At 41.7% G+C, this 18,244-nt stretch overlaps 2 protein-coding genes across 6 annotated transcripts in view; one reads left to right on the forward strand and one right to left on the reverse strand.

Annotated features, from left to right (window-relative positions):
• Positions 1-8,622, forward strand: part of arhgap10 (Rho GTPase activating protein 10) — a 55,421-nt gene extending 46,799 nt beyond the window's left edge. Inside the window, exons 21-23 of one of the 2 annotated variants that reach the window (XM_080879609.1) lie at positions 2,132-2,233; positions 3,654-3,745; positions 6,860-8,619. In XM_080879609.1, the coding sequence (XP_080735735.1) occupies positions 2,132-2,233; positions 3,654-3,745; positions 6,860-6,948 (283 nt within the window). In that variant the 3' untranslated portion in view covers positions 6,949-8,619. Of the gene's footprint in view, positions 1-2,131; positions 2,234-3,653; positions 3,746-6,859 lie in introns of both variants that reach the window. The other variant, XM_080879610.1, reaches the window with a different exon arrangement.
• A 5,841-nt stretch (positions 8,623-14,463) lies between these two features.
• The window catches only part of nr3c2 (nuclear receptor subfamily 3, group C, member 2), a 138,357-nt gene continuing 134,576 nt past the window's right edge, over positions 14,464-18,244 (reverse strand). For all 4 annotated transcript variants that reach the window (XM_080880592.1, XM_080880590.1, XM_080880591.1 and 1 more), the window contains 2 exons: positions 17,670-17,827; positions 14,464-16,459 (listed from right to left, as the gene is read on the reverse strand). In XM_080880592.1, coding sequence (XP_080736718.1) covers positions 16,304-16,459; positions 17,670-17,827 — 314 coding nt within the window. In that variant the 3' untranslated portion in view covers positions 14,464-16,303. The remainder of the gene's footprint in view (positions 16,460-17,669; positions 17,828-18,244) is intronic.

Consider the following 18,244-nt stretch of genomic DNA (forward strand, 5'->3'; position numbering starts at 1 on the left):
GAGTTTGATATAATGATGCCCTTTAGTTTTTACAATTTGCCCTCTGCTCAATATAATATACATACACATCCTCACAACTTAATACTCTTAAAGAAAACTCTTGTGATAAATATTACCGGCATCTGAAAGGGGATTTTCATCCAGGCCTTTCATGCACTGCATTTTCAAGTCCCTATTTACTGTATTTAATCATCTTTACAGAAAAGGCTTAGCTAGGCCTGTGACGGGTAAAAAACAACGAAGAGCAATTCATGCTCGATGCTATTTTTGCTGAAGAGAAACGGTAAACGATTTCCCTCGCTTTGGCTTAGCTGTAATTGTGAAAGCAATTTTTGGATAAATCCATTTACCTCTGATGTATTTAACAAGTTTCTAGGGCAACCATGTGGCGTTACCTGATTTCCCTAACTGTTTATTCTGTTATTATTATTTAGATATCTGTTTATTTTAAAGATCTTCACAGAGCTGCATAATCCTCTTCCCAGCTGTGAGAAACAGTCAGACAGATCATTTAACTTTTCTGAAATATGTGGATGTTGACATTTTCTCCTTTCAATATCATCTAATTTTGGATATGGCGTGTATGTGAGTGAGTTCACCTGCTGGTGGGTCAAGTGTTGGCGCTCCTCGGCTCTCCTCTCTTTTGGCTTCGACCCAGGCGGACAGTGGTTGTGCCTGGGACCAGGTTAATGAGTGGATTTGCTGCACTGCAGCGCACTGTCCCCCATGCTGATGTGGAGCAGCTGAGCACCACAGTGGCCCCACACTGCTGCAGAGCTATAAATCACCCACAGTCAGGCCAGGCCCAAACAGAACAGCCACCGCTGGGGATGGACAAGAGCACTGAGAGAAGCAGCGGAAGAAATGAGGGAAGAAAGCAACTACGGGAGGCGAGGGGGTGGCGTGGGACGAAAACGTGAGCACAGCGCTGTGTTCACCTCCACCTATGTCCACATAACATCCCCAGCCATGTTCTCCCTTAAGGCTATCTCTCCCCCCACGTCTACTAGTGCCAACGTAACCACTATTCACACCATCCTCTCAACCTCCAGCCCCTCCCCAGCTGCTCCCTCTAATTGCCTTTATTAACGTCTCTATGGGAGCGGCAGCTAGGAGCAATTTGCTCATTATGTGCTGTATTAGCACTGGCCCTGGGGCAGGCATGGAGCACAGAGGGATGCCTGGCTGAGACTCCTGCTTTCCTCTGCTGCACTCTCCCTTTATCAGGACCCCTACCTCAGTCCTTCAGGTCGGCCATAGACTTGTTGGCCCTGACAACGAGTGTAAAGCACAGCTACTACTGCAACAGATAAAACTACAGTCAACGTGTGACTGTGCAGAACCTGCGCTCACTACTGTAGGTACAGGTTTTACCAAGAAAAGAAACGCATAATGGCTTGAGAACCTCTTCACGGGGTACACACACAAAAATCAGCTCAAGATGGTGACGTTAACTAATTAAAGTTTTCCTTCTGATTTTGCTATATTGTATATCTAAATGTTATATTTAATGGAATCTGGTGAAATAAAATTAAATTGATCGGTATATGTTTAGTTTACACCAAGCACATTTTCCTCACAAAAAAATCACATTTGAGTAAATAAACCTTTGAGTTCATATATTTCAATTGCATTTATATTATAATGCTGCGTGAACAAGAACATTAATGCTGGTATCGTGTTGTTTTCATGGAAATGTGACTCCGTGCTATAGTGTAGTATGCCAACATTACTGTATGTATAAGATGTCCTTAGCCTTAATCTGCATTCTTTTTGATGGCCAGCAGGGGGTGACTCTTCTAGTTGCAAAACCAAGTGATTGTACAGAAGCCTGTGGTTACATGAGCCTACTTCTCTTTTGATTTATGACCTCACTAAACGCTAATTCTAAGTCTAAATGTTTCATTTTGTTCTTTATGGTTGAATTAAGAATTAAATAAACTATAAATTGTGCAATATTCCAGTCAGAGACGCCCCTTTCTCATAGTGTTCAAAAAACAAGTCGTCAGCGGCTAAAAATCCAAAAATCCAAAGCGGGAAACCGATGGATTACATAATGCTGACCATAATTTCAGTCAGCAGACGACACTATGGAATCTGTGGTGACTAAGCTGCTCTGTTTTATTTGCAGATCTGCCACAGCAGCAGCCTCCTGCTCTGCTCCTGGATCGTCAGGAGAGCGTCAAACTGCTGCTACCAAAGCTACTTCTGACAAAGAAAGGCAAGAGGAAAGGTAAGACAGGGCTCTTTGCTAGTTTCTTCTCTAATTTCGTAGTTGCAGTTGGCCTCTCTTCCGTGCTGTTTTGTCTGAATTGTTCACTATCACGCTCGCATCATGTTTGAATGTCATGCGGAAAAATTCTTTCGCTCTCTTTTCCTGTTTTAAATCACTTCCTCCGTTACTAACTCGCTGCTCTTATCTTGCGTGTCTCAATCGTCTAGCATCAGCGCAGCTTTTCACATCAATATTTTCCTTCTTTTTCTTTTTAATGTTGTTCACTCTTTGTGTGATTTGGTTACCTTTGATGAATTGAATGCCACACAAGCATTGGCCATAGCAGCAACCTTCTCCTTTGTCAAGCCTCAAATGGTACCTTGAGAGAAGTGGATGGGACTGTGCACGCAGTCAGCCCATTGCACTGATCAATTGCCCTGCCTGCCTCCAAATAAATGCTCAGTTCATTCTCGGTGCCTTCAGATGTTGCTGAGGAGTATGCAAACAGCGTGGTAATTCTATGGGCAATCCATCAATGTTGTTTTCATCGAAATAAAAGTCTTCGTTTTTCCAAATGCGGTTCCACATGAGTGCATTCTTCCAAAATTCTTCTGAATTCAGGAACTTGGCTGAGCATTGTTGTATTGACAACTCTGTGACCACAAACTTTTTTCAGTTTGTATATCTTCTTTCTCCTTTCTCATCCTACATTGTTGCCTCTCTGCAGAAAGAATATGAAATATTTATCAGGGCATCGTGCGTTGAAGGCACAATTACTACATGGTAATGTTGCTGGCGTTCGAGATAACACTTTGCAATGGTGGGCAAAACAAGCTTTCTGTGGAGACGGTTTTTATGTTTTTGCCAACCGAATGGCATAAATACGTCTTTTTACTAACCTTTGCGGTGCGGTGAATATGGTTTCTTTGACGGCGCTCTTTTACATCGGGCTGATTTAAAATGCAGCTTCTGAGCTCACAAATGGGAATTTAAAAGCCGAAGCGCTGCGGAGGGAGATTTCTTTTCTACCTGTGTTTGTGTGCAAACCTACTTTAGAATCCCCCTGCTACTTTTTAATTATCTCACCATAGATGGTTGTCTGCTGCGCAGACCTGATGTGTGCTTTCCTTTTTGGCTGTACAAAATCTGCTGCAAACAGTGCTGCATCCCATTGTGTCTGAGCACACACACACGCACATGTGCTTGTAGCTGTGTTTTGACTCGCTCCTTGGACTGTCTAGACTAGAGATAGGGCAAGACAAGGCTGTGTAGTGGCCCAGCTCCTCTCTCAGTACTTTTTTTCTTATTTTCCAACCTGGCCCATTTCTGCTGTTTCAGGCTAGTGAGTGAATGAACAAGCAGGCCCCGGGCCCAGATTGAACTGTGCGGTAATCCTTCCCAAAGCTCCGCCAGCTCACTGATTGCCTTCATTTTTCAGTGTCACCAGCAGGAAAGCCAGGGCAGTGTACCCATGTGAGGCTGAGCACGACTCTGAGCTCTCCTTCCACGTCGGCGACATATTCAACGGTGGTAAGTGTTATCGCCTACACCAGTCGCTCACTCAGAACCAGCCCTGGCATATTGGATTTGGAGGAAAACCGAACAGCCAATCTGATCTTCAATTGAACGGAGAGATGAGACAAGGAGGGGGGAGAACAGGGAGGGCTGCGCAGGAGACACAGATTTGGTCTGTGGTGTCTCTGAGTCGAAGCTCAACTGAGCTTTAATCACTCATAGAGGAAATGAGGATTTTTCGAGTCCCTATTTTTTATATTTTTGTGAGAACCCTCCTTTATGAGACACAGATAGTATAAAGTGTATATACTGAATTATGTACAAGCAAACCTGCTTGTGGAGATGCTTTTGATATGACCTAAGAATTTATTGGTTGTTGTGATCACGTAGCTTTACATTTTTGCACTGTTTGAAATGGGTGCAACTGTATTTTAGTGTTGGTGTGAGGAGTACATGCCATTCAAAACATGATTACAGTAACAACACTTAATTTATTAGAAAGTGGATTTATAAGTATTAAGAAAATAATAATATTTTAAAAGTCAGATTAAACCATCCTCTGTTTTATTTTTCTCACGTTTTAAATAACTATCTTGTTGAAGTTGTTTCTTTTGGATTTTAACATAAATCTCCAGTGATCCTGTTAAGAAAGTTTGGGCACATTCTGTACAGCTTTGTTTACTATCTGTGTGTCCTTCAGCACTTAATCTGGCTTCAAAGGAGGCGACTGACATTGTTACATAAATGTTACGTGCCGAGGTTTTAATCAACTAAACATCTACTTGCTGTGTCTTCAAAACCCTTGACATTTTGCTGCACTTCTATTTCTAAATGTATTTGTGGTCTTAAGTCAGCTGGAGCATAGCAGATGTGCAGAAGGTCAAGAGGTCTGACTCTTTACCAAGTCTGTGTATATGTGTGAAGACAAAGTTGACATATATTGATGTTTCCTAAGCCTTAAAATTAGCAGAACATATCTGCATTTCTTATTTGCTTATAATTTATTCTCTTCGATTCTTCGATTCTTAGCCACCTTAGAGACCTAAAGTTTTTTGTTGTTGTTCCATTATACTATACAATATATAACAGTTCAAAACATAGTGGATGCAAACAGCCCTTTAACAACAGTCCTTGCACTGGAAGACAGGTCCCAGGGGCGGAGACATGGGGTGGCTTTGGCAATGAAAGCCTGAAGTCTTGACCCCCCTCTAGCCAACCCACGCAGTCAGTGGTGGTGAAGGGGGGGGGCTACATTCACACTAAAAAGAACTGGAGTTATGTCCAGTTTGTTTTATCTTTCCAGCAGAAAGTTTTTGCAGAACTTTTCTCTGTGTTCCACGTTTCCATATTTTGAACACATTTTAGCATTATTTTAAAAGCATGAGTACGATTGAAATTGTTCTCATCCTATGAGTTTTATTGTAGTTTTTCAGTCACGCGACTGCTAAACACGTGACATTAACTTATCTGACATTTTGGACGTGTCACAATGTACGGTCAAGTAAACAAGGCCCCAGTCACACAGATCTAGAGATCAGTCCATGACCATCTGGCAACCGACGATTGTGAGTGGAAAATGTGTGTTGCCTCCACTTCCTTGCGATTGTGTTAGTTGCTAACAGATTGCTGTGGTGGCTGGTGGCTTGCATGGAACATGCCCAGCTTATCTGCAACTACTTTCTGCTTCTATTTTGGAGGCAACATTTTCTGTTTCCAGTTTGTATTGCACTTTTTCCAAGTTTTACTGCGACTTTGCTAGTAGTTACCTACCTTAGCCTACCAAGCACACTAAGGGCAACAATCTGCTAGAGACTAACACGATCACAAGCAGGTTTTTGGTGCAACACCTTCCTTGCAATTGATTCCATCAAGTGTTGGTAAACAGCTGCCAGAAACCACTTGTGAACTGGTTAGAGGTTCAGTGTGTCTTTTATATATATAATACACATTCAAGCTTCGTCTTCCGTCATACAGCTTCAACTCTCCCTGGTGTCTTCTCCTGAAAAATGAAGAAATAAGCCCAGAATCTTAGTTTCTTCCTCTTCTTGTGCAGAAACATCAGGACCAGCTCATCATCACTTAATGTCAGCTTAATTTTTTTCACGGTGCATTTTTTAAAAACTAATTTTCTGGAAAAAAATGCAAGGTGTTTAAAGTGTATATGTTACACAGCAAGTCTGCATCTGGAAAATTTTGAATTTCTTGTCACTTTTTTCCAATGCGCTCAGTTTGAAATGGTGCTATGATTTAAAAATGAATGTCATGTTGTTTTTTACAAGAGCTGACATGAGGGATTGGGTCCATAACCTCATCAGGAAAATGCTCACTCAAGTCACAGAGTAAGAGACCTGAGAGGCATGTTTTCATGGACTTTTATTTAGCTGGGCTTTTTTTTTTTTCTAGCCGCAGCTGTCGCCCCCTGCTGGTCGTTCAACTCATCGGTCCCCAACCTTTTTTGCGCCACGGACCGGTTCATGTCTGACAATATTTTCACAGCCCGGCCTTTAAGGTGTCACGGATAAATACAACAAAATAGAACCAGTACTGTTACCAAAAAACAGAAGATTTATTCATAACACATGAGAAAAGACACAGGGAAACCAAATTAATGATAAAAATGATTAAAAAATAACACTAAAAACCCCGAAAACCATGAATTTCATACCTGAGCCTCAACTCTCGCTGCCCAGTACCAAATGACTCACGGTCCGTGGCCCGGGGATTGGGGACCGCTGGTTTAACAAACATAGATTTAAAGCTCCTCTGCATTTGCTTCCCTTTTCACAACTAACTGTTACACCACTCATTATGCACTTCATTTAATGCCACCACAACTCAACAGATAAAACGTATATGGTGAGGTGACGTCAGATACTAGATGTCACAGAGATCGCAACAATTGTCTTTGAAATTCCCATTCTGTTCAGGAAAAAGTGAGATATTAGTTTCTATTTCAATTTAGCAAGCCTTCTAAAAGCGGGCTGTTTTGCTTTGAGGTTTGGAAATGACCTCCACACTCTCTTAACAGTGTACTCACTGGAGGCCCAGTGTCCTCTGTCTCTCTCCCACCCTCATCCCCTCCCATGCTGTTGTTCCCCCCCGTCAGTGACACTGTGTCCTCTCTTGCAGTGACCCAGTCGAGGGAGCCGGGCTGGCTGGAGGGGGAGCTGGAGGGGAAGAGGGGCCTCATCCCTGAAAACTATGTGGAGATGCTGTAGAACCAAAAGGAAATATTTATGGACATTTCATCACGTTCGCCGAGGGAAGTATGGGAAGATGCACGTGCCTCGATAGCCTCGTTCAATCGAAGCCCTGAATTTTCTCAATCAGTAATGACAACACCATATGATGTTATTGGTGCATTTTTGTTTGTTTGTTTGTTGCTGGCAAGTAGACTTTACAATGCATTTGCAAGCATGTTTATGTGTTTGTTCATTTTAGCCAAGTGTTCACCTGATTTTTGACAATTGTAATTGCAAAATGGGATTGCACTTCCAGTGCTCTGCTGTATATGAAGATGCTGTAGCCTCTATCCAAGGAACTTAGCAGAACCAGAGGAGAAGCGTCTCTCTAAGCGCCCTCTGCCCTGTTATACATGGTATCCATGAGCTCAAAGTCAAAGGGTGATCTTCAGAAACCACAAAGTAGAATGACAGCACTCAAAACCACTGTAACATTGACCCCCTCACAACCCGCCACAGCCCTTGACATTGATCCACGCAAATTTGTTTGAGATACCCTTTGTGCCTTCACAGTCAAAGCACCCGGTATAAACATGCGTACGGGTATGTATGAAAACGATCGGGCGAACTTTTCATTTATACGCTTTTGCGATGTTCTGTTCTTTTGAGAATAGCTAGACATGCAAAAGGAGGCACACTGCTGATGTAATTGTATTTTGTGTAATTGGCGCATTGATTGCACGTTTTGTTTTGTTCTTCTTTTTTTTTCTCATTTTAATTTACAGTGCCGTATCGTTGCTGCCGAACTTTTTCAGAAACGCCTCTTAGCCACCCGATGGAACCTGTTGGGTTAAACACTAACACCTGACAATCAGCCGCAGTCGATTTCAGCAGGTGATCGAAACCAAGTGTTTTTCTTCTCAAATCCTCCGTCTGGTTTGTTGTTTTTCGAGTTCAACGTTACTCAGGTTCTTCAGAGCAAAGGAATGAGACACTCCCAGAAAGTCTGAATTTTGACTTTTATTAGTTCTTTATTAACTTATCGGAAATGTGTGTTTTATTGTGAGCGAGACCACGAAATGCAGTACTTTGAAATATTTGTACCGTTTCGCATCCATCGAGTGTACAAAGCCCTAAAGAGTTACAACCAAGTATATTTACTGCGCTAAGTAATGGATGGGTTTTTTTAGGTTGTCATTTAGATTTGGTTTTAGCATGTGCGCACACCATAATACATTTTATCCTTCAGCTGTTCAGCGAAACACTTTCATTTGTCTGAGAGCTTTGGTTCAGCTGATTGTTTGTGTTTGCAGCTGAGGTTACAATAATTTAAGACAATGATTTATGACGTTTGTAAAGGTTCTTGGCTTTTCTCTCTCTCTTTTTTAAAATTTACCTTTGGGTAACTTCTTGATCAATGTTAAACAAATAAAGATATCTATTTTTGTTCTTTCACTGCATTGCATATTCTTGTCATGAAAAAATACGATAAATGATTTATTTAATTTTTTTTTTTTTTTTTTACAAATTAAGGTCTTTAACAGTTTCTTTAATTATTGGACTAATCTCACAACAGCCTATTAAACGACACACATTTCATGGCCGTATTGTGCCGACTGAGAGTTATAACGAAAGTTTGCCGTTTAGATCTTTGTCTGGGAAATGTGCAGCTTTATTAATGTGGAACGTGTGTGGTTTTTTTTGCTGATTCATCCATTGTGTCACTGAAAAGGCTCCCAGTTTCCCACAGAGTCTAAGAATAAAATGATGAAATGCGGATTCATCCTGCAGCCACTTCACATACACTGAACCCTGTGGTGTAATGTAATCCTTCCTCTTTATATTGACCTGTGCTGGGCCCCTCCGACTAAAAGCTACTTCCAAAAAAACTTTCCATAAAGGGATTAAAAATAGATGTTAATCTTTTATGGAGGAAAAACACACTAATCCACCCTCCTCACCATTCCCTGATCCATTAACATCTCAGCCTCACGCATGTTAATTCTTAGACTACATCTGTGTAATTAACACACCAAATGGCCTCCAGACCCAGAGCTTCGGCCTCTGTTACATAATCACCATCAGTGCACCCCCTGCTACACTCAGGCCTCCAGTGAACGGGCTGATGCGCTGTTTAGCAGCGTAAACACATGCAGGCTTTGTCCATTTAAAGAAAGGTTTTTAGTGGTTTTAGTGGGTGACACATGTCCACCAGCCCCCCTGAAGCAACTGTAACATTAACATTATGAAATGAGGCATAGCTAATGAGATGGGCACAATAATCCCTCAACTACCACTACCGCCACCACCACTGCCACCCACTCCTATGGCTCTTCATCATCTTCCCTCCAGCAGAATACTGCTGAATCATAGACGTGCGCCCTGCCTGCCTCTCACACTCTTTGGACTGTCAATCAGAAAGCATGCCATGCTGCAACGATCTGCCTACCTATCTCTCTCTCAGTAGTATTTAGGCTCATCTCTGCTCCCTGCTGCCTCAGCCAGTGATTCACTGAGGCTCTAGTAGTTTCAAAATCAATTAAGCTCCATTCATTTATTAGTTCTCGTCATTGTGTGAAATTGTTGAATAGGAACAGCGTTGGGCTTTTCATATTTGAGGCTTGTTGAGCTGCCCTCCACTGCCACTTAAGATTGAGGTCAGCCTACCTGTGCATGCATTATTCATTAGTGTGCATCAGACTGGGGTGATGTATACATCAGTGTCACCATGTCGACTTACTTGATGTGTGTGAGTAAAAAAATCCAGATAGATGTGTTCATTTCTCACATCCCAGCCCCCCACCGGCTGTGTGCCAGCTGTCCTCTACCTCCCATGACGCAGTGTCCTTCAGCCCCCAAAAAACACACACACACACACACACCGTGCCGTGACTCAGCCCAGATCAAAGCAGCGCAGCAGTTTACCTACAACCGTGAGAAAATGGCACAACTGCCTTAATACTTTCCTGTGTCTCCATCACGCTTCACACTCGTAGACTCGGTGTATTACCGGGGCTGAAAACTGAGTGGGAATTTGGAGGAAAGTGAATTTCAAACATAAAGGAAAGAGTGTGTTTTCGTGTGTGTGCGGAAAGGGGGTGGGGGGGGGGACTCCTCAGCTGAGAAAGTGGGCCACAGAAGCCGCCATGTGTGCGGGTGCAGCCGTGAAATCAGCCTGATCCAATAGATTCTGTTTATCTGGCACGACTACAAGTGAAAGCAATTGGAAATCTGGGGGAGATTTGGAGAGGGCTGTGGATTCACAGAGAGAGAGAGGGAGAAGGAGGAAAATGAGCAAAAAAAAAAAAAAAAAAGTAATACTGTCTGCTCTACAGTCTGGCAAAGCAGGCGTGTTTTCAGATCAGCCTTTAACAAGGTTAATGGTGATTTTTCTCCACAGGCGTCGTTTTACTGTAAAAGGCTCACGCTTGCCCGCTGCCTTTTTGTCATTATTCACTCTTCCCTCTTTCTGTTTCTCTTCATCTCCTCTCCTAGTGAATGGCGTACCTGCTGATGCTTCTCTCTGTTTTGTTTTCTTTACCTTATTAATATCACCGCCCACCAAATGCAGCTGTTTCAAATACATCCATCAACTCTTATAGTTTGGGGCAGGGGTATCAAATACGAGACCCAGGGGGGCAGAATCGGTCCGGCACAGACCTTTTCCTCCTAATAAAGATCTTCCCCTTGGTCATTTTTCATTTTTTCTTCTTGTTGGTCCAGAGTAAAAATGTAGTTTAATCACAGGACAGGCAACTACAAGCCAGAGCTTTTTATGTTATGTTGCACATTTATTTACTTACAATTTCAGTTCAACTATATATTAACAGAAAGAGTGAATTTCAATGGTCCGGCCCACTTAAGATCAAAGTGGGCTATATGCATCCCATGATGTAAACGAGTTTTCTAGCTTCTTCTCATTGGTACAGATTTCATCGCACACGCCTTTAAAACACACACACGCACACAGTTGCACACAACCCATAAATTACAACAAATGCTTCAATTTAATGTTTTTTTTATTAGAATCTTGCAATAGTTTGCAAACACAAGTATGGCAATATCTGCATCAAGATATACAGTAGTAACTGCTTTCGAAGATGTTTTATTGGTTTATAGTGAGGGTTGTCTACTGTATGTTTGCTGAGAATTATTATACAAAGCATCTGAGTAAAAAAGTCAATTTTCAAATTGGAAAAAGAAAGAAACTAAAAAAAACAGGAAAAAAAATGTTGTATATATTTATAAGAAAATGCACTGCCATGGCTGTGGAGATATGGCTTAGTCTCTCTACACCCGAATCATTATTGTGAACAGAGAATGGTGATGATGGGACTCCACGTACAGTGACTCCACCAAAGTGTACTGTGACACTGCAGTTAGAAAGAAAAAAAAAACCAGACAAATATCCCGAGTTATCCCGAGCCGACAGGGAGGGAGTTCATTTAGGACAGCTTTGAAGATAGAGCCGCTCCCCCAAGTACGGGGGTAAGGGTTGATTTTATTGTTTGCAGTGGGCGGTGATTGATGACCATTAAGTAAACAATACATTAATCTTGCTCCTCCGAAGCATTGCCTCGACACTTGGGGGAAACACACTTACAGTCCCTTTTAGCGGAGAGTTAGGAGATGAGATGTTTTGATACCGCTCTCAGTCGGCTGTTTTAGAATTCAATTTCCCCAAAATTTACCAGACTGACTGTAGACACTCTCACATCAGCCACAATGCAACTCCACCACTGATGGCGCCAAAGCCCTTCAACAAATGCCTCCACACGTTGATCCGGGCAGTTATTTTGAATTTGAATGCTCACTGGGACATTAAACCTCCATAAGTGTTTAAAACGAATTGCAGAATCTGCCCCTAAATAACATTTTAAAAAGGTTTTACCTCTAAAAATGATGCTTCTACCGTGACCTTTGCCGTTGTGCGAGTGCCAGGTCTGTCTCCTCTCCTATTATGCCAGCAGTGGCTCATATTCAAACACTGTGGTCTTGAGCCCCGCCTGACGGCGCCTCAAACGACACCATTCCCTGCTATTTCCTCTTGTTTCCAGTCTTTATGTTCAGCCTAAGCAGATTTCTGATTTCAACACTGGAGTGACGCTCATCTTCTTATCTAACTCTCTGCAAGCAAGCGAACAAGTGCGTGTCCCACTAAACTATATCCAAAAGTATTTATCTAAAAAATAGCCAGCTCATATATCTGGAGGACGATAAAGGAGATGGAGCTTGATAACAACATCATCTTTGCATTTTTTGATACTTTTAATTTGAAGGTCCAGAAGAAAAAAAAAAAGGGGGGGGGGGGGGGTCATAATTGAAATTGGCTGGATGGTCGGGTAAACCGCAGCTTCTCTCAGTGTGTGCACAAAGCCAAAAATAATGTTCTGTCACATAGCCGCAGTTTCAATAGTTTGTGACTTCTTGATTTTTATTGTGGTGCTCATCAACAATTACCGCCACGGATTAGGAAATCATTTCAACAGCAACAAGGATCCATCACTTCATACATCTCGTTACAAAATAAATCCTTTTTTAAATCGTGGTTTGTTTGTTTTTTCTCTATGAGTCGGGGAACAACAATGCAAAAAGTAAAAAACAGAAAAAAGATGCAGAATCAAATAATTTTACTTAATAAGAAGATAATAAATGTTCTCTCTCTAACATTCAGGTAGTAAGTTCCATAAGTCTCTCACGATGTATGATACATTCATTTCTCTGTTTGGCCCTTTGCCTGGTGCCAACCCCTTTCTTGAAATTCTCCTCTGTGATCCGACACACAGGACATGGCGAGTGGGAAACACACATTAATTTTTTTTTGTTTGTTTGTTTTTGTCATTTTTTTTCTCGAATATTCCAACAAGATGGTTAAAGTAGAAATGTTTTATACTACACTCAACATAAGGACTTGCTGTATTATTTACAATATATACTGTAAAACTGTAAATCAGGTGAGATAAAAAGGCACAAGTTTCCCTTTTTTTCTTTTTAAATACAATGTAAACATCTCATCAAAAAGCATGCAATAACATTTCATTTTACAAAAAGGATATCGTTTTTAGACAAAGTACTTAAATATTGTTTTCCAGCAAAATATAATTCTCTCAAAAATACTTTCCCATTCATCCTATGAACCTTTAGACAGTTTATTTTTTAAAATTTTGAATTCTTGAAAAGAAAAAAGAAAAAAAAAGACAAGAAGCAAAATAAAGAAACAGTGACAGATCAGCGTAAGGGCACGGCAAAGATGAATCGGGTACTGCATGATAATGACTGCGCAGGAGAAATTATTATAAAGTTTATGGCAAAACACAAGAATCCTAGCCTTCATGAGTGAACCGGGCCCACACACACACCAACCTCTTTGTGAATTACTGAAAAAGGATTCGGATTTGGGAATGACAAAAAGTTCAAATACCCTGCTTTGCTTTCCTCTCCCCCAAAAATACAGTATCGAATGACAGTCGTGATCCCAACAATGCCAACCTCCAAGCAGTTATGTAAATAAGTAAGTAAAATCACCTTGACTGATTTTACTTACTATCTTTTTACACCAACGTCCAAGCAATTAATGACGTAAGTAAGTAACAGCCCTTTTCCACTAGTACCTACTCAACTCGACTGACTCAAATTTGGTTGTTTTCCATTACAATCGAGTACCAAATACAGTACAGTAAGTCCCATGACACAAACACAACACAACAATGGAGGATGAGCTACCTGCTGCTCGGTCTAGTTCTTTTTGTCAAACTCGAGGACCACAGTGTTGTTTGTTTGTGTAGCCATTTTTCTCCTTGCTGAGTTTCAAAAATTTTGGTGAAGGAGTCGCTGTCATGACTTGTGGAATGACGCCACTGGCTAGGCAATCAGTGCCATGTGGCCTGTTGATGTAACATTTTCGGTTAGCCTCAGAACAACCGCCGAGAAGGTACTAAAAAAAGAACCTGGTAGCAGGTACTACCACCTACTCGAAAACCCTTAAAAACCGGGTCAAGTCAAGCTGAGTAGGTACAAGTGCAAAAGGGCTATAAGTAAGTAAAGTTACTTACCTACTTACTCTGTTATGCCAACTTCAAAGCAAATAACAACACAGACGAGACCTCAGTTGAGCACGAGGCCACAAATACAGCACGCGGCCACCCTGATGTGGTAATGATGTCGTCTCTAACTTTAGGCCGGGGTGACCATGCAGAACGTTTTGCTCCCCTCCCCCACCCCGCATTATCAAAGTTGCTTATCGAAAGAGAGAATTCATACGAGCTGCACTGACGCCTCATTTCACATTGTATCTTCTCTGTGCAAAAAAATCTAAATGTGGAAATAGGATAATCCTATAACATTAATGCATAATACCCACGCCGAAAGAGCAGATCATCTATGCACATGCTTGCCAGGAGGAAAAAACAAAACAAAAAAACGCACACGCACTCCATACACACATGTAAATACACACTTACAGGGCACGAAAAAAAGAATAGTAATATTCACACACCAACCCCCCCCCCCCCCCCCCCCCCCCCACCCCCCCACCCCCACCCTCCCCTTGCACACACTCGCACTCTTTTTCTTCCCCAGCGACTCTGTCGTTTTTCAGTAGCATCATAGTAGTGTTCCACAACCACCCGGAAACCAGTGGGGTGTGAGACGAGCTAATGGTCCAGATGACTGGGCCTCGCCATGCTTTTAAAATAGTAGCACTTGGCCCGAAGATAGGGAAAAAAAAAAGGAAATAAGCAAAGTGAGGGAAAAGTGATCATACCAACACATCTTCATCAAGCTCTCGTCGTCGTGTACCTTAAAAACGTCTTCTGTACAACAGCTGAATAGAGGGTGTTTTTAAGAAGTTAATACCTGTACACATCTGCCTGGGGTTTGATACGTTAGCTGTTTTTACTGTAAGCACTGCAAAGAGTTAACGCTCTGTCTTGGATTATATCGACTTTACAGAGTATGCGTGTTTGAACTGCGAGCCCACGTGGCGTACTGCATGGACTGTTCTACCAAGTTACTGTACATGTTATGTTTTGCCTGGCTTTTGTAGAAACGAAGCACCTTAAATGTAAAACGACTGGCTTGTCAAAAACTTAAAACCTTTGCAACACACGTTTCTTTAAAAAAAATGCTTTTTATTCTTTCTGGGAAGAGTAGATAAGTGTCGGTTCACAAAGGGCTGGTTTCGCTTCATTGTGAGTAAAAACAGACATTTGGACAGCTGCTCTGGAGATAACACAAATAACAGCAATTACTATGGATGCACCTCAGTCAAATCCATTACCAGCGGACTGTACTGAAATTGTTTCCGTAAATGCATTATGTTTTTCCATCCCGCCGCGCTCCTGACCATTTCTGCACAAAGGTAAGAAGTCTCTCGTCAATATTGTCTTTAATTCTACACCACCATGCCTCTAAAATAGTGACTTTATGACATGGGAGCATCACGTGCAAAGCTTTCTTTTACGCGAGAGAGAGACGTTTGTGTTTCAAAACAGCTTTAGCTTTGGACTTTTGCATATTAGTTTTGATTGTTTGACTACACATTTTAACTTTGAAAAAGAAAAATCAGCATGTAAATGTCAGCGATGGCTTATATGATACCGATTTTAAAATTGAACCTTGTTAAATTTGATGCGACTATTCAGCTTATGATGATCCTTGTATAGCCCTTGGAATATATTCAAATAGACCTTTGTCTATTAAGTCTAGATTTTCTGTGCCTCCTCATTAGTGTCCTTTTTTTTTTGCCCTGCAGTCTCGTCACTACACTGCAAAGCAAATGTAAATATTGGCATAATTTTTTTTCATAGTACTATTATCTGTGAAAGACTGCATAAGCCAGAGTTAATATTTGCAACAAAACCTTTTCTCTAGATTTGTAAGTAAGGGAGTCCCATTTCTAGTGCATGTGGAGTGCACCTGTGCATTTTGTGTGAAGGCATGTGGACAGTTAAGTGTGTCGATTTCCCTCTACGTGTGTTTCTGTGTGTGTGTAGTGAATGTATCTAGTGCGCCCTAAGAAATGTATGGCTTTATCTCCATAGAAAATACTGTTATCGTCTTTGGGGCAGGGGGACATTGGTGTACTTCGGGATGCTTTGTCACATTTGTCACAAGTCCTTCTCGGTGTGTCACGCTCGGCTTCTCAAACTATCCGCAGCTCTAAACCGCTCGTGGTGACTGCAGGGTCAAAACCTTCTCCCCCAAACTTTCTCTTTTTTTCTTTTTTTTTTTTCTAAATCTTTCCATCCAGTACGAGGACGCTGGCATACTGAGCGACACGGTGCGGGCCAGCAGGACGGGCCTTCCCAGCACATTTCTTCTCTTCCCTGAACTTTTCTCGCTCCTCTTTTTCGAGTTCTTAATGCCGCTTCTGTCCCATCTGTGTAAAGAGTCACTTCTTGTGGAAGTAGATCGTGTGAGTGAGGCCTGACTCCACCTTTGGTATCTGGTCACTGATGATCTCCACCAACATTTCGGGGAATTCCACCTTCAGGGCCTGGGACTCACGAAAGGTGTAGAAACAGAAGTCCAACAAGTTCCCCACCAACTGGACACCACAGAGAGAAAAATATGATTATTAGAAACATAACTGGGTTTTTTCCACTTTATTTTCTAAATTCTAAATTATTTCCTACTTACCAACGTTGTGCAAAAGTCTTAAGCCACCCCTAATTTCTTTATATTTAGCTAGAAAAACGATTCCACTTTTCTGAGTTTGGAATTCCATACATTTTGACAAGATTCCCAACACCACTGGCTCTAATGCAGTCCAAAACCATGGCTGGGCCCATTCTCTTAACTTTCTCTATATATACTGATGACTTTAACCATAAATGTCATATTTGGATTCATCTCTTCATCAGACGTGCTGAAAGTGTAATCTGTTTCCTTTCATTGAGAATGGCTTCATGACAGCGCCTAAGGATACACCTCAAACTGGTTCATCTCTTGTGTTTTACACTTGAATTATTCACAGGTACACTCATTTTCAGTCCGCTTCTTGTACCGACTGAAAATGAGTGAAAAAGCAGCCAATAAAGGAAGTTCAGAAAGCCTGGAGAACAATTGCTTAAGACCACTTTAAAAAATTGCAAGAAAGTCTGACTCCTTGGAAGCAAAATATAAAGACGCAATACTTTCACACAGTACTGTACATGTATATTTTTTAACTGTGTGTAAACTGCAACTGAATTTCACTGATTGTCTTTACCACTTGGGGGCACCACTGATTTTTGTCTGGGCAGCCCTTCTTTAAAAGAAGGGTCATCTGCCCAGCACTAACCCCATTCACTCAGTCATTAGGGTCGTTGAATCTCTATGACTGCTCTCTCTTGCTAACGCTCACCTCCAGAGGCTGTGCCTACACTGTCATTCTCCCACGCACTTGTTGACACATACATTTAAAAAAAACTAAAAAAACCTCATTTTGCACATTTGCTATGGTGACCAGTGTGAACTTCAATAAACTGCAAGCTGATATCGATCCCCTTTTGTTCCATTCACCAATACGAGCCTCATCACTGCCTTTTCCAAAATAACCTTCCCTCAGGGAGAAAATGGGATGTAATAATCCTTATTCCAAGCCACGGCACCATTGAACTGCTAAGTAAACACATTATCCAAATCCACTATTTTGCCATTTCACTGAGAACATTTCCAGTTGTATCAGAGCCCTAAAGTGCATAACTAGACTGCCAAGGGAAGGCAGTACTGTATGCAACTGGCAAAGGGGGGGAGGGGGGGTCAAGGGTACTTACATCATGCATGGCGTCCAGCAGCTTGGTGAGCTGGAAGAAGCGCTGCCAGGTTTGGCCGGAGTTGTTGGTTGCTTTTCCCACCGAACGCCGGAGCTCTTTAATGTAATTAACCCTCATCTCCTCGAACGCCGCCTGGTTCTTCAGACCCTCTTTGGGAACTGGGAATCAGACAAATCATTACGTCATTGATATGGATGCAATGACTGTACAACAATTATTTGAAACGATTTAAATTTTAATGACCCAATACTAGCAATGAGGACTAAACAGTGCAGACTTCTCTACTTAAACCTGTTAGCCGTTTTGACATGACTGCAGGGGACTTTGTACTGAACAGCCAAGCCTGCGATTCCATTAGACATATACAGGAAGAAATATTCGCCTAATGTGTCTCTATTGTGCTCTATCTGGGCTACGCTGAGAGCTGCTGAATGCTTTTCAGATAATTAATGGTGTTATCACAATAAATATTCAGTGGGCTGTAGGGTTGGTTTTAAAAAACAGCAATCTGAAGAGCAAGTTAATGTTCAATTTGTCATCTGTGGTTGTATTTTAAAACAGTGAGGGCAATGTGT

This window comes from Rhamphochromis sp. 'chilingali', assembly GCF_963969265.1.
Source record: "Rhamphochromis sp. 'chilingali' genome assembly, chromosome: 4".
NCBI lineage: Eukaryota > Metazoa > Chordata > Actinopteri > Cichliformes > Cichlidae > Rhamphochromis > Rhamphochromis sp. 'chilingali'.